This window comes from Ptychodera flava, chromosome 22 (genome assembly GCF_041260155.1).
Source record: "Ptychodera flava strain L36383 chromosome 22, AS_Pfla_20210202, whole genome shotgun sequence".
NCBI classification, from domain to species: domain Eukaryota; kingdom Metazoa; phylum Hemichordata; class Enteropneusta; family Ptychoderidae; genus Ptychodera; species Ptychodera flava.
In genome coordinates, this window is record NC_091949.1 from 15948097 (window position 1) to 15964820 (window position 16724).

At 37.2% G+C, this 16724-nt stretch overlaps 2 protein-coding genes across 5 annotated transcripts in view; one reads left to right on the forward strand and one right to left on the reverse strand.

The window, feature by feature from the left end:
• LOC139122796 (putative neutral ceramidase C) overlaps positions 1-16724 on the forward strand; it is a 113034-nt gene that overhangs the window by 89174 nt on the left and 7136 nt on the right. The window lies entirely within an intron of this gene.
• Positions 1-16724, reverse strand: part of LOC139122795 (cadherin-23-like) — a 185285-nt gene that overhangs the window by 68612 nt on the left and 99949 nt on the right. For all 4 annotated transcript variants that reach the window (XM_070688522.1, XM_070688521.1, XM_070688523.1 and 1 more), the window contains exons 75-89: positions 14740-14810; positions 13914-14160; positions 13390-13620; positions 12727-12981; positions 11889-11988; positions 10612-10861; positions 7568-7655; positions 7116-7212; positions 6002-6240; positions 5682-5862; positions 4434-4573; positions 3588-3942; positions 2763-2992; positions 2362-2452; positions 13-140 (exon numbers count right to left, since the gene is read on the reverse strand). In XM_070688522.1, coding sequence (XP_070544623.1) covers positions 13-140; positions 2362-2452; positions 2763-2992; positions 3588-3942; positions 4434-4573; positions 5682-5862; positions 6002-6240; positions 7116-7212; positions 7568-7655; positions 10612-10861; positions 11889-11988; positions 12727-12981; positions 13390-13620; positions 13914-14160; positions 14740-14810 — 2703 coding nt within the window. The remainder of the gene's footprint in view (positions 1-12; positions 141-2361; positions 2453-2762; positions 2993-3587; positions 3943-4433; positions 4574-5681; positions 5863-6001; positions 6241-7115; positions 7213-7567; positions 7656-10611; positions 10862-11888; positions 11989-12726; positions 12982-13389; positions 13621-13913; positions 14161-14739; positions 14811-16724) is intronic.

Below are 16724 nucleotides of genomic sequence, written 5' to 3' on the forward strand. Positions count from 1 at the left end.
AATCTAAATTACCTGCAATCCATAAGTATCCGTAGCAGTTACAACCAAATCAAACGCTGTGTTTGTCTCACGGTCAATCATTGCCTTCACAACAATCTCCCCTGTGTACTTATCTATGCTGAAACTACTGCTTCCAGAACCTGAGGACAACATCAATATAATATATATTCTTAATTCACACATGTTGTGTGAAGTTCATGATCTCCGCTGAGAGATATATTTCTGTAAATCATAAACATCATTGACTTTGGGTAGTACAACCCTATAAATTTTAAAAATTAGGCTTTGCTGAAACCTTCTTTAAAGGTCTGGTGAAATGGTCCGGTCGTGTGACAGAATATCTTCCAGGAGGTCAATACTATTACACTCGCAACAAAATTGCAACCTAAAAGTACGCGCAAGTGTTAATTTTTTTGATATTTCTATGCGCGGCTTTCATGGGGTCATTTTGCGACACTCAGGTCACGCCCTCAGCGGGAGTCAAGGTTGGCCGTCTGTGACGTCACAGGTGTGTTCATTTACATCGAATAGCGGTCCAACGCCGCCTTATCTCTGCCCGGTATCCGCTAACAAAACAGGCTTCGCGCTGCCCATTCGCCACGTTCGCCAATGCGAATCGAAATCCGAAGTGGCGAAAAAAAAATCGATCCTAATTCGCCACAGTGGCGAAACTGATTTTTGTTTAAAAAATATGGTAAATAAAGAAAAAACGTGGGTTTTTTAATCTTTTGTTTAATCTGCGCTTCTCTCTCGGCGATTCGCAAAAACTGTGTCTACTTCCGTATTATTGCGTTCTTTCGTCGCGTCGTACGTATTTGCAATCGAGCCAAGTCTCGCGAGAGATTTGACGTCATGTAGTCTAGTGTACAGCATGCATAAATGGCTCTCGCGAGAATTGAAACTTACACACACGCAATCGAGCCCTTGTGATAAATTTGACGTCATTTGTCCAGTGTACAGCGGGCATAGGAACGCTCGCTCGCGAGAATTGAAACTTTTGCTATACATAGCAGACATACGCATTTAATCGAGGCAACAAGGTTCGGTGTTATAGTTGATTTACACTGATTGCGGTCTAGATGTTCTGTGTTGTGCATTTTAATCACGGTCTTAAACATTCCATGTTGTGGTCGAGTTGCATCGCGTTCCTCGTGGTCCGGTATTCCCCGTTGTTCTTCAATTTAGCCTCAGTAATTGCCGTCCCAACGACGCGTTCCGTGTTGCTGTCGATTTGTATCATGGAGGACTCTACCTCCATGATTTGTATCATGATCTCTACGTTCCGTGTTGTTGTTCATTTTTAATGGTAGTCTCAACGTTCAGTGTTGCTGTTCATGCAGCTGATTTGCATCGTGGTTCCATTCTTCCGTGTCGTAGTTGTAGTGCATTTTAATCACGGTCCCATTTACGTTTTTTACTGCCGATTTGCATTGCGGTCACGACGTTCCGTGTTGTAGACTAGTGCATTTTAATAGCAGTCACAACGTTCAGTGTTGGTGTTCATGCAGTTGACTTGCATTGCGGTCCCAACCTTCTGTGTAGCGAGTAGCGAGGCAGGCTCAGCCGAGGGACCGTGGCCAATCGTACGAACCAGCCGAGACAAGCACATTATGGTTCAAACACTCCACACTTGACGGGAACTTGAAAAAGTTTACAGTTGAGCCGTTCATGTTCTTGCCGCTGTCACAGCCACCAAAAGAACAACGTCTTCCCAAAGTGAAGGAGGACACTGTCCTGATCATGTAAGCGGAAACCCTAGAAGTTACCCCCCGTGGGGAGCTTATGGAGGTGTGAAATACTTCACTTCCCGTTATGAGATACGACGTCGGGCAAACTTCGGAAAGCCGAAAAAAGTCGACTGGAGAGGCTCGGGGGACACGCCCACATTGCATTTTTCTTTTGCCACGCGCGCTAAACGAAAAAAGAAATGAATGCAACTGTTTTATAGACCATCAACTGTATTTTTGTGATTTTGCAACATGGGCATTTCACCAGACCTTTAAGAAACTTTGAACCATATGATTTCTTTTCAAGATCAAGAATAAAAATCAGCAATCAGCAATCATCATGCAAAAGCGATATTAAGAAAAAATCATCTAATATTTACTGAAACTTGCCATTTAAAATGGCAACCATCTCTATGTTGAAAAGTAATATTTTTTACAAAATCAGACGGTGAAAGCTGGATTTACTATATTGCGTCAAAATGAGCCAAAAAAGCCTTAGATTAGAAAAGTAGTGTAAAAGTTTGAAACACTAAATATCTGCCCCTGCATTCTACTGTTGACTGTGTGCAATCAGTAACAGTCACACTGCACATCAACTGATGACAAGATGGAGTCTGTACACGCTTTATCTTACCTCCTGTGATGCTGTATTCTAGGCTGTCTCTGTCTTCTGGATTCAAATCAAATGCCATGACTGTGATTACTGATTGTCCAAATGGTGAATTCTGAAATGAAAATGTGAAAAATCTGATGTTATTTCATAGTTCAATGTTTACCTGTCCACTCCTGTTCCCTCTAAATTGGTTTAAACTGTTTTATGTACCATAAAACAATATACCCTTATAAAGGAAATACAATGTTCTGTGTCTTGTCCATTACTCATCCATGTTACAACTTTGAAAAAGCTTAATATCTGCACACAGCAGAAATTTGTGCCATGATTGTGAACAAATTCTAAAATTTTAATACTGCACCAATAATTCTGAAAAAGAATGTTGTTCCTATCTGTCTTTAAAAAGTTACCATGTTCCTTACCTCTGGAACAGATGCAGTGTATGTATCGTTAAAGAACGGTGCAAACTCCTCAGTAACATTGGTCGTAACATTGAAATTTATCCTAATAGTGACCACAGTAGAATTACTCTTCGGTGGGCTCCCAGAATCCCTTGCGCCTATTCTCAAGTTGTGCTGAAGTCCAAAGCTGTAGTCTTGGATTGACTGTAGCAATGTTATAGCACCACTGTTAAAGTTCACAGCAAATTTATCTAAAAGAGAATGATATACAACAGCAGGAATTACCATACAGCAGTGCAGATCATCTGGAATTGAAGAGAGTGTGATCATTTTTGAATTGCTCTGGCAAAACCTGACATTTTTCGTCAAAAATGGCTTCATATGAGTTAAGGTACAATGTGCCTCAGGAATATATTCTCACACTCAAATTTTTTTAAAACCTTTCTGGTCTACCACTTGTGGGGGTTCATTTTAAAGCTCTTTGGATAAGAAGAATTTCAACTGTCTCATTTATTTTCAAAATTGCAAATTTTATTTTTCCCTGTAGAGTTAACACTGGGATGGCTGCCATTTTGAATTTCAAATATTAGTAAATGTTAGGTAATTGTTACACAAGTAACAAACTTTATATGGTGACCCCTAATTTTTATTCTTTTTTTAGTATGAGAATGGTCGAAAGTTTTGATAAGGAACGTTTGAGCAAAAGTTTAAGTCTGTCACTTTTGAGGTGCATTCTGCCTTTAAACATCCCTACTGACCATCCAGACTGAAATCAGCAATGCAATTGTGGGCTGGATGTCATACCACTAAATACTTTTGTTCACATGATTTGCATTAAATTCTTACCACTTGTTTCTTCCATGTAGTAAATTATTTGATCGTCTTCATCCTTGTCAGTGGCAGAGACAGTCAGTATTGTTCCATGAGGAGGGAATATCTCAGATATCGTTTTGGAGTATGACATTTCTGAAAACTCTGGAGCATTGTCGTTGATGTCAAGAACTGAAATCTCCACTGTGGCATAATCACTGTAGATGCCATCGTCGGCACTGACGTTCAGTTGCCAAGACGATACGCTTTCTCTATCTAATCTGCTATTTGTTGAGATCTCTCCAGTATTGTTGTTAATAGTGAAAGGACCATCATCACCCACAATTCCATAGGTTATGATGCTTTGAGGGTCTGCATCTGTGGCGGATACCTTTTGATTTAAAACAGTAACACAATTTGGATATTCAGAGATGGTTAGTTATAAAGCGTGTCAAACAAACAAATATAATTCTTTAATCATGCTTTGTCTACAACTAAAGAAAATGCAAGATAAAATATGAATTTTGAACTTACATATTTATGTAAATCATCATGACACATTCACTTATGTATAACAAGTTAGCTGCTTGAAGTCTACACTTTTCCAAACTTTGACATCGCATCTGGTTTAAGTCCTTGGTGTCTGTTCTGATGATAAGACCTAATTGTATTCTGTGTGTACTTCGTTTGCCAACAATTTTCTCATGCATACATTTTTGGGGCAAAACAAAATGCATTTGGATACCTACTACTATTTCTTTCACAACAATCTGTCGAAAAAGCTCACTGTCCCTTTGACTGTAATATCTGTCAAAGTAGCCAAATTAAAGAAGTATACACAGTGATGAAAAATGGCCCATTTTTGTGAAGCAAATATTTTACCTGAATGACAGCCCTAGGTGGATCTTCTTCCTCCAAGACATTTGCAGTGTACATATTTGGTGAAAATATCGGTGGATTGGTATTCACATCAATGATTGTAATGATGACAGTTGCAAGACCAGTTCTGGGAGAAGACCCACCTGCATTGAGGAAAAATGCATTAATTAGCGTGAACAACATCAGGTTCAAGTAAATGTTAACAAGCAACCATTATAGCTACATGCTAGTTTTTGTTGAAAATAACAATGAATGGACAGCACATGGAAATTGCATTCAGAGGCAACCAAAATGGCATGGCTGTTCCATTAATTTTGTGACTATTTATAGAAACAACATTTGATAACCTTTCATGACAAAAAACAAATTTGATTGACAAGGTAATGAGAACTCTACAGAAAATGCGCCACAAAATCAGAATCATTTAATTCGAGTGGGAATGCAAGATATGTATAGTTATGAGCTTTAATGAGAAAAAGTTCTATAAATTTCAAATTTGGTAATTTTACACCGTACTTTTACTATGTCTCTGACAGCAGAGCTAATAAATATTCCTTGCTATATATCCTTGCAAGTCTTGCCACATTTTTACTCAACAGAAATATCTCACTTATTCATAATAACATCGTCTTCTAAAAGATGGGTCTCAACAATTGAAAATATTGCTAATTGCAAGTGTTAAGTGTTGATAAATCAAAAGTGATACATGTATATGATGTACAATTCCAACACCTTTACAAAGATAGAAACATTTGGCGATAATTTGACTTTTAAAACTATCCCTGATCAAAGTGTAAGGTGGAACCATATGAACTACCGATCGAGTTGTATGTTTGATAGCAACACAGACTATAAGTTGCTTGCTGAAGATTGTCTGTGCACATTGGACAATGTCTGTCCTGCCTTCACAGTTAATAACCCTACATAGCAATGTTCATATGACATGATTGGTGACATCTACTCAGTCTGGTCTGTTGGAGTAAGATCTTTTGTTCTGCCTAACTTGTATTAATGTCATTTTTTTCTTTTCTGAGCTGCTTACCCAACAATGTTTGATACTTTTGTTTTCTCCAACCGACTCATATACATTGAGTAATCATGATTATCTGTTAGAAATTTTTTCCATTTTGTAGGTTTCTCAGATAATGTTTGTTATTCTTTGTCATACCCATCTGTCTAGTCATTTGTAAAGACTGAAATATTTTTTCTACGAAGCTTTGATTGTTAACAAACACACAGCTATTAACTCACCATCAGTGGCCTCAACTGTAAGCATGTATTCAGAGTATGTGTCAATATCTATGGCCGAACTGTTTGCTAGATAGATAGTACCATCGTTCCTAATGGCAAAGGCATTTCCATGGTTTCCAGCCTGCTGGATTCCATAAGTGATGTCACTATTATTTCCTTCATCTTTGTCCTCTGCGGTGACCTAAAATGTATAATCATGCACAAATAAAACACATATTTGATCATCCTCAATGTCATATGACAAAATTTCAGCGAGGTTGAGAAAACTGATCCAAAGTACAAACATGATTGCTGTAGAGTAGTAGTGGTGGGTATCTTACTTGTAAAACAGCAAAATTATCGATTGCATCTTCCTGCATCTCCTCTCTGTACTCAGGGAGGTAAAATGATGGTGTGTTGTCATTGACATCCAAAACTGTCACAGAGATATTGACATCAACTTTGTGAAGACCATCGCTTGCTGTAACAACAACTGTGTAGTTATCCCGGTCTTCCCTATCCAGCATGTCCGAGACAGAGACTTGTACATCTCCTGTACTGCCATCAATTTTGAAAGGAGCTGTAGAAAACGGACAAACACGAGGAAAAGAAAATAGTGATTATTCTTAACATTTTATAATACCAATTGTTAAAGTGTTTTTTCAACTCTTTCACAGTTTGTTACGGAACGCAGTTCTTTTGATGTGTTTTGCTTGTTTTTTCTTCTTCTATGAATTATTCTTATCAGACATAAATTTCAATAATAACAATGTCAAAGCACAGTCAGGAAATATGGCATAAATATTACCAGGATTCCACTCCAGGACATTTTCATTATAGTGTCCTCATCATAAGAATTAAAACAATCAAATATGTTTGATAAGTGTATGCACTACTTTTATGGCAGATACTTCTTTCCACCACTGGTTTGCTTTCACAAATTTACAACAAGATTTAATAACGTAGCAGGTTACAACAAGGTGTTGACAATTGCAGCACAAGAAAAGTTACATACTTTGCCTCGGGATGTTTTATTATACTTATAATCAGGACCAACGACCAAAAGTCAACATGCAAGCAATTGTCTTTGGTTAGTGAGATTTTGCCAAAACAATTGCCCCAGATGTTTTGAATAGTACTTGCATTGTTTATTATCTGAAAAATGACCAGTAGATGGTATAAAAGACTCTTCACTTTTCATTTGAAATTGAAAGAGCCGTCAGAGACAAAATGTTCTTGGCTTACACCATCTTACTTCAACTAGGTCTTGTGATTGGAGTGTTTATCAATTGGTGGAATTAATGGGCATTTTAGAGCAGAAAGAGCAATACACAAAGAATATTTTTCTCGAAACACATTTAAAAAGCACAGACTGAACAATTGCATCCAATGTCTTGCTGTCCATAGCATCAGGGCATTGTGTATTAAGGAGAGCTAACATTCCCCATTACTCACCACCAGAGGGCTCACTGCTTTTTATGGAGTAGGAAATAGTATCACCATCATCATCAGTTGCTGCAACACGGCCAACAAATGTATCAACAGCAGAGTTCTGGAAAGAAAAAAAGACGTTGAAGTGGACAGGAATTGCTATCTTGTTTGTTTTCCTACACAAATGAAACCGATCACGTGTGTCCAGACCAGTTTACAAAGATAAAATTTATTATGACCAGTTTAGTGTATTCAAGCAAATAACTGATTCAAATTGGCATTTTTACAGAAATGGTGTAGTGATCATCACTTTGTTGCAGTAAAATCTTTTTTTAAAATTTTACAGTTTGTTCAGCGTCACTTACACACTGTATGTCTAGAAGAAAAAAGGATTACAGCCATAACTCTGAATCACAATAATTTTCACAGCTAAACAGTGAAGGCTAATGAAATCATATTGAAAGGTTATCACTTACTTCAAGAATTTCAAACTCATAGCTTGGCTTTGAGAAAGCAGGAACTTCATCGTTTTCATTGACCACTGTTATGACAAGAGAGGCAGTCCTGGAAAAGCAAAGCAAAATAGCAACAGGTGCTATTAAAGAGGCACTCCCACTTGGTAACATTTTTAAAACACATTTTTTTAATGCCAACGGTCGATATTTGACGTGGCGACTCCGCGCGGATCGCGAGATATCGATAAAAACATGTCATTTCCCAAGCGTATTTTTCACATCCCGAGGTTTACGATCGTTTCTGCTTATGACCCGAAATCCCTCGAAAGTGTGTTGATGTGCTGATTGACGATATTCTAAGGAGTCCAAAAACGTTCGAATGACGCAATTAATTTACCTCCTACTGCGATGACTTTATATACATCATTATCAATGCCTTTAGGCCTACCTCTGGTAATTCTTTTTTAAAACTTCTCCTTAGTTTTTGTCGTTTTCATTATTCTCAATCAGATGTATTAAATTTTTAAACAATACCACATAGATATCAGTTTTTACGTGTAAAATATTAGTTGCCTCTGATGACTACATTTTGTCGTCTGCCACACAGTTACGCGTGGTTCGATACATAGCGGCCGCCGCGTGTGGTATGCGCGCATACCACGCGGCGGCCACTATGCATACTATGTATCAACCGCACCTATCTGTGCTAGTCACCTATGCGAATTCTGGTGGAATCAGCAAACTTTGTTTTCCGATTTTTTTGCCGAGTCAGTAGGACTCGGCTTTCAACCATGGGACATGACCGCTCACCGACGCGAGTGGTACTGCCGTGGCGTACAGCAGCGTCAGCGTAGACTCGTACTCCATAGCTTAGTTGACAATGGCCCCAGTGCCGAACGTTCTATGTTCGGAAGCTGAATTCAGGTGGGCCACCGGGAATTCAAACTTTTACTTTTTTGAGGACATGTTTTTATCGATATCTCGCGATCCGCGCGCAGTCGCCACGTCAAATATCGACCGTTGGCATTAAAAAAAATGTGTTTTAAAAATGTTACCAGGTGGGAGTGCCTCTTTAAGGTAGAATAAGCCCCTTGGACAGATATTCAGACTCACAAATTTTTATGATATTCTTTTCGCCTACCATCACATTAGTGGGGGGCTCATTTTGGACCTTATAGAGTACAGTTTTCATCAAGCTAGTTTTGTGAAAATTGACTTATATTTTCTCCCATAGTTCACACAGCCATTATGAATTTCAAATATCTGTAATTATTATACACCTACAGCCGTAACCTACGGGAGTTTGGCCGTCCAATAACTTTCCGTATTTTGTATGGTACGCGGAGTCCCAAATATGGGAGACGCGCGATGCGCAAATTTTCAGGGGTTTGTAGCAATTTTATTTCAACAATCGCGCGAGTTCCACTCATATCGCGCGTGCTGCATCCCTCAAAATTTACCATAGAATTACAACCCTTTCAGAATTAGAGCGCGAAGCGGCTCGTCCAATACGTCACTCACTGAGCCCTCGTCCATACAGGGCCGTATTTTGTGAATAACCCTATATTATTGAGTAATTTGTCTCTCCAGTACCAAAATTTGCATGGTGACCCCTGATTTTTTTCCTGATTTTGAAAAAGAAATGTTGAAAGTTTGCTTGAGGAAAGTTTGAAACCTTATATTTTCAAGGCGCGAAGTACCTTAATATCAAAAATGGTAGCAAGATACTATCCTGAATTAGTCCCTTTAATTTTCTCTGTTTTCCATTGGGAATACTTATAAATGATAAATACAGCTTGCATATCATGAGTTCTGAATTCTACCACAATTATATTGAATTCTGCATTCTACCAGTATGTTGTTACCCAGTCTTAGATTGACGTAGTATTATAACTTATACCCAATGATCAGATTTTATGATAGCATTGTACTATACACAATTCAAGTTGCTGAAGACCTAACATGCCATGGAAAAAGAATATTAAGGTGGTTGGAAAGGCTAGAGCGTCAGTTATAAATTTCAACAAAATTATTTAAATATAAAAGTAGTCAACATTCTCTGTGGAATAAAAAAAACTAGACATTTGGGCACAAAGGCATTGCAGAATTATAGCCTGTTAAAACTTCTGAAAAACTGACCAAATAAGAAGAAGTTGGGGAGTCCTTAGTGTATTAACTATGGTAGAGGTCCCCTAGCTTTTAATAAAATGTTTGAAAAGGGAAAGTCATTATTTGCTGTTTTTCAGGAAAGTTTGACAAGGCGGTGCTGGCATTCAGAGTGAGTGACTGCTATTGTAAATGAATTTTTGGACTCTTTGAGTGTCAAAGAGGTGTCAAAAGTGAGATTAACCAAAAAAACTGCTCTATGACTTCAAAAGAGGGGTGCAAATATGGCTTGTTTTCAACATTTTTGACAGAATAACAGTTTTCCTACATAATTGTATACCAATTTAATCCAAGTTTGAAATGAGATATGGACATGGAATTTTTACAGCCTATTAACAAGGTTACAGATAAGATTTGTACGGCACAATTTTCCTGTATTTGAAGTACTTTTTGAAAAATCATATTTTGAAATTTGAAAGAATTTTTAATAATTTTTTGATATATAAACCCATGTAAAATCATAAAAACAAATTTTATTTACAAATCCTGCCGTACAAATCTTACAATAAATAGTGTCAACATATTTATAACTAATTTGGTAATATTAATACTATCCAATTGTTATTAAATTCAAATATGTAAAAAAATATGAAAAATTAAATTTTAATATTTACTGGTGTCATATTTCAAAATCATGGCTGCAAATATACAATTTTTATATTCTTTGGAGAAAATATTAACTAAGGGAGTTATCCTGAAAATTTGAATAAATATCTTGATTCTAACACTTGAAACTTGACATTAACTCTGAGAAAAGAATTGGTGCAAAAATTGCCTTTCCAGCCACCTTAAGCGTGGTCAAGTGGATTGTGTATCTCTACAGAAAGAGATTATTGAACAGCCAATTACAGATCTACAATCCCTATGATTGGATAATGTATGACCTTTGACCTACTTACCCGGTTTGAGTTGGATTACTTCCTCCATCAGTAGCAATTACAGTGTATTCATACTTTGTTCTGGTCTCATAGTCAAGTGTCGTATTCAGCTCAACATTCCCATCAGAATCGATCACAAAATAATCATCAACAGCATTAAATGAATAGCTGATCACTTGCCCATTGGCACCTGAATCTATGTCAGATGCTGTTATGACTGCGATGACCTCCGCGAGGCTGGCCGTTTCATTGACGCTGATTTCATATAAAACTGAAGTGAGAAGAGTTGTGATTAGCAAAATCACAATGGCATGGTTATTTAGAATATCTGTTGAAGTATACTGGTGAGAAAGGAGTACCCTGATTATACATGTATGGCATTCTATGGCAAAGGATACAATTGTAGCAATAGCTACACTTTGATACAAAATTGTAGCAATAGCTGCACTTTGATACAATTGTAGCAATAGCTGCACTTTGATACAATTGTAGCAATAGCTGTAACACTGAATAACACACAGCAAATACATAATTTGACAATGATACACAGTAAACACACAATACAATACCATACAGAGATACTACTGTAACTCAGGTGAGAATTTTACGATGCAAAGACATCTGTGTGCATGGGAAGGGTACCTGAATAAAACTTTATGGGAGAAATATACAAATGAATTACTGTGAGAAAATAAATATTCAAATACAAAAAAAGAAAACTTTTAAGAGCAGGTGGATCAACTTATAAAAAGAACGACACCAAGACACTAAAATAGTTAGAAAATTCAACTTTATTTGTTAAAAAAAATGCACATTACAATTCTATTATCTGTGTCACATTAACACATTGATACCACATTGATACATTCAATTAACAACAAGCATGGATATTTTGAATTTTGCTAAAAGAGAAAGAAACAAATAAGTGCAGAGGACATAGTTGTGAACACATTCATGCTAGCACTACTTTGATTCTAGCAAATAAGTCAGGTCCCTCTTTCAACAATTTCTGAAATAATATTCCCCATCTTGTTCATTAAAAATCGAGTTTATCCAAATAATAAAAGTGTTGCTATGATCCCAAAGATCATGAATTGTAAAATTACTAGAAGATCGTTTTGGACATGGCATTTCCATGACGACTCAGAAATTTTCCTTTGTGGTAATTTTCGATTTCATTTCATTGGCAGTTTTAGTGTAGCAGAATTTCAAGGTTGATTTCACAGACATTTTCCAGCAAAAGAGCATTTATCAATTTTTTGTGTAGTCAAGAATTACCACTCAGTCCTAGTACTTACCTTGGCCAAACTCAGGTTTATTATCATTGATATCAGTTATGAGAACTTCAACAACTGTGCTATCATTATATGTACCACTGTCTTTGTCAGTAACAGATACCTGCAGATTCAAATCACAAACATTGTCATTATAATCCATGATGGCTCTCATTTCTTTATTGCTTTATTTCAATTGGAGTAGATTAAATTAATCTGATATTGGCATATATTCACCCTAACAATAGTTGTGGCTATAACTTATAGGTGTTGATGAAAATAATTTTTCAAACATTATACAAAAACAGTTATTTTGATGGATCTCAAAACACTGTTTTTCAGACAACCATCTGTTGTTTGAAGCATGTGATAAAATTGTTGGAGAATATTCAACTGGTGAAAAAAAACCCATAAAACTGAAAATGCCATGAGAATGAAAAGTGGCAATAGCGTTGACAACTTGAGATGTTGCGATACGGAAAACATTGACACCTTGGTACCACCACGTTAGAATTTAGAGAACAGAGTGATCAATCTCAGAACTTAGAGAAATTAGTTTTTATATCTCAGAGATTAGAGAAATCGGCGGTCAATCTCACAACTTAGAGAAATTAGCAACCAATCTCAGAACTTAAAGAGAAATTGGCGATTAATCTCAGAAAGTGAGAAACTAAGCAATTAATCACATAATTTCCCTCTTACTGAACTCTCTCGCTATTCTCACCAGTGAGACATCACTAAGCATAATTATGCTTTGTAAAACACAGAATGATATCAAAATAACATAAAATTCTGCAAGAGAATTTTGTTTTACATTTAACATTATCTGAAGTCTCTACATTGGAGATCAGGAAAAACTTACCGTAAGATTAAAATACATTTGATTCTTTGGTGCATCTCGATCAATATCTGCTGCGACAGAGATAGTCCCCTTTGTATCGTGAATGAAGAAGGCACCGTTATCATTACCACTGCTGATCCAATAGTGAGGTGCAGTTGATGTTACATCGATGTCTGTGGTGGTCACTGTCAGGACAGTGCTGCCAAATGCTGTGTGTTCTGCTACAGTGGATGTGTGACTGTCATTAAAGAAAACTGGTCCATGGTTGTTCACATCCTAGGTGTGGTAAGAAACGAAAATACTCCATTATTACACAATACAAAGCCATTGCTAATAAAAAATTTTAACTCAAAACACATTTTAATTTTAATGCTACAAAAAAATACGGTTTGCATAAGATTTTCCTTTTCATCTACCCCTTAAACATAAATCCTAATCCAGATATGATCATTCCTAAATTTATTAATTATAAAGTACAATTAATACACATCAAATCATAATGGAACAGTGGAATATCACACCTCAAAGGTCACATTGCAGTTAATCAAAAAAATTCTAAGTTACCAATAAATATTGCCCCTTTTTGAATTATCAAAGCTGGCAAAGTTCATTCATAGGACAGAAAGTAATTCACAGGTGATAAATGGATCATAGAATACCACAATTTTGAACTTAAATACTTACCCTGACATTGATAGTGACATTGACTGTACTGTTGGTGATGTCAGAACCCAAGTATGGCTGTAGATTGTATGCAGTCACTTTCAGAGTCAAAACTCTACCTTGACTCTCAACATCAATAGCAGACATTACTGTGATTTGACCAACACTATTGATTTCAAAGTGAGCATCATCATTACCATCACTGATGTAATAATCTGTCTCATCATTGGGTGACAGGTCTGCATCACTGATCTAGTGAGAGATACGACAAAATTTCAGATGAGAACGTGAACAACAAACATAAAAGGAGCAACAAACATAAAAGGAGAAAAAATTAATCGAATGACAACATAACTAAATGAAAATGTAAAAATACTTTTGCTCACAAATATTTTAATATAGACAAACTAACCTGTTATAAATTGCTACCTAGTAATCATACCCATTCACATTTTTTTAGAGTTTTCTGTGAATTATAATTATCAGCCCTGACATTTTGACAGCGTAATGGGAATAAAAGCAGAAAGATTAACTGAGATTCCTACCTGTACAGTCACGACAACAGTGCCAACAGCGTCATCTCCTTCATCAACTTGACCTTCATAACTCTCCTCTGTAAACTTTGGCAAATTATCATTGATGTCCAGAATTGTGATGTCGACTGGGACCACTGTACTGCGTGGAGACTGCCCACCATCAGTTGCAACAACATACACCTTGTAGAAATCTGCCTCTTCTCTGTCAAGCTCTGTGGCTGTTGCTAAGATACCATCAGCATCAATGACGAAGAGCCTGAAAAATTTTAACCATTCAGTGATGGAAGGACTGTGGCCTGAGTTACTACTGAGAAATACTCTATATTTTTATTTTAGTTATATTTGATAAATACATTGACTGGACAGAATTACTAGAAATTCATTTCAATCTATCACATCTTGCGTAATCAGAAGACATAAAAGCTAAACTTGATGAAATGGTATGTAAATTATTGGTAAGGATGAACTACAAGAAAGTTAACACCCTAGGCCATTTTTTTTTGTAATTGATACAGCCTGCCTCATGATATCAAATTTTCATAATGCTTGCTGTATTCATAAAAAACACTCTTTGGACAATTGGCAAACATAGTAAATACAACACAGCATGATTCACTTTGTCTAAATCACACAGAATAATATGATATGGAGCTGAAGAGGGACATCAAAGACAGTGATGTCAGGTGTGTCGAAAGGAGTGAGTACATCCTGCTCCATTATACCGTACATCACTGGCAAATACAAAGAGTCTCAATGATGTAAACAACATCTTGCTATGACAATTTTATTTCTACATGCAATGATTGGTGATTAAAACATTGAGAGTAGAACTTACATGTTATTGTCATACGGTGACAGTAATGAATATGAGACCACTGCATTGGCACCAAGATCTTTATCACTTGCCTGTTGTTACAATCAAAAATTTCAAGGGTTCAAATTTATAGTCTGAATTAAAATCTCTCCTCCTATACAATTGACAAAGGCCATTTGAAACAATATAGATATTAAACTAGAAAGCATTTGCAAGCAAAAGCGAAGTTCCAGAGACCAGAGCAGCGGAAGAAACAAGAGAATGTGTGACAAAGATAGGTGCAGAATGAAAGAGTGCTTTGGATTTTAATATTCAAGCACGTACCTATAGTTAAGGGCTGATAGCAGTAAACGCCATAATACCAACTAAAAGCAAGGCAGTCCGGGGAATTACAGTACACAGATTACAAATGCCTACATGTACGGTAAAAACGCAATAGATACATACGGGGGCGACAACGCACGGAAATGTATATCAGACGACATTCTCGCGAGCCAGAGCAATAATTTTCGCTCCGCTGACCTACGCAAAAATCAATCGCTTGACGGGTAGCGCTGAGTTGTTGCCGTAAAGAGGCGCGTGGTTTACGACGATGATCAGACGAGAGGAAACATCGGACCTCGGCCGTTGAAATTGAAAACCGAGGCCACATGCATTTTCATTTGATTAAAAGCACAGTCTAAAACAATTTTCATTGCTATGTCGCTGTTTTCACAAGATACTGACCGTTTGATCTTGGAAAGTTGAGTTGCTTTTACGTGCAGCCAACGCATGCCGGTGCGGTGACAGACAGTTCACTATGAACAGATGAATGCCTAGCATGGCAGGGCTGTGTTACCGGCGTTAAACGGCATCGCAGACTGATATAGGAAAAACCGCTGGTGGCTCCTCAGAAATATGACGGGGCAGTTTCTCCGCCAAAACAGCCGATTTTGTGCCCAGCCGCGCTTGTAAACTTACGGAAAGCCTACTTTTTTCTCTCTATGCGAGCGAAGCGATCGTACCGTCGCCATTGTTATTCATTAGCATTCTGGCGAAACAGTATAGCGCCACGCACGGCGAGTATTTAGAGAAAAATAAAATCAAAAAGCAACAAAAGACAAAGCGTAAGAAAGCTAGAATTATTAATAGCTGAATGCAATATGATAGTTGAGCAATGCAAAATAAAAAATAAATAAATAAACACACAAGAAATGCCCGTAAAACCCGTCCGAGCTGAGCGATGACGTCATAAGCGTGTCGCAATGCATTCTGGGTAATTAAGGTAAAATTTGTGTATAGCATGTTCTATGATAGTAATAACGGAAATAGAGAAAGAAAGAAAGAAAGAAAGAAGGAAAGTGAGCAAAAACTAACAGTTCCAGAGCTGGTCTCTGGAACTACCGTAAAATTCCCAATTGAGGCCGCACCTCTAATTGAAGCCGCACCCTGACTTTGAAACATTGTCTTGGCTCATTGTTTGCCCATTTGGGGTTTTTGAATTGTACCATAATAGAAGCCGCACCCCTTCTCTGAGCCCATCATGAAACAATGCATGCTGAAATTCACACCAGCTGGCTTGCAATGCGTCATTGACTTGTGCTAATGATTGACAGGTGTCTTTCTTACAGAAAAAATACACAATAAAAAGTTCCTTTTTATGGTCATGTGAAGATAAGAATGGACAGTGAAATTGATCCAATGTTATCACACTTGTGTAATTGGTTTGTAAAGTTGTTCCAAAACTTGTTGCAGTATCAGTACTTGTAATTAACTTGAGGCAAAGAACAGACGGATGATAGTGTTGTTTCACAGCAGGTTCAGCTGTAATTGCTGAAGTAAAAGCAATAAAACCTGTTGGCCGGTAGGAACTGATTAGTGTCTATGTGTGGGATAAATGTTTCCTACAAGTGTACACACACTTGTATTTCAGTAGTGGCCATGGCCGAGTATATGTTCAAAGTCGAGTTCTCGTACTATTCCCAAACACGGATAGTGCCCGTCTTCATTTCTGAGGATGACTTACA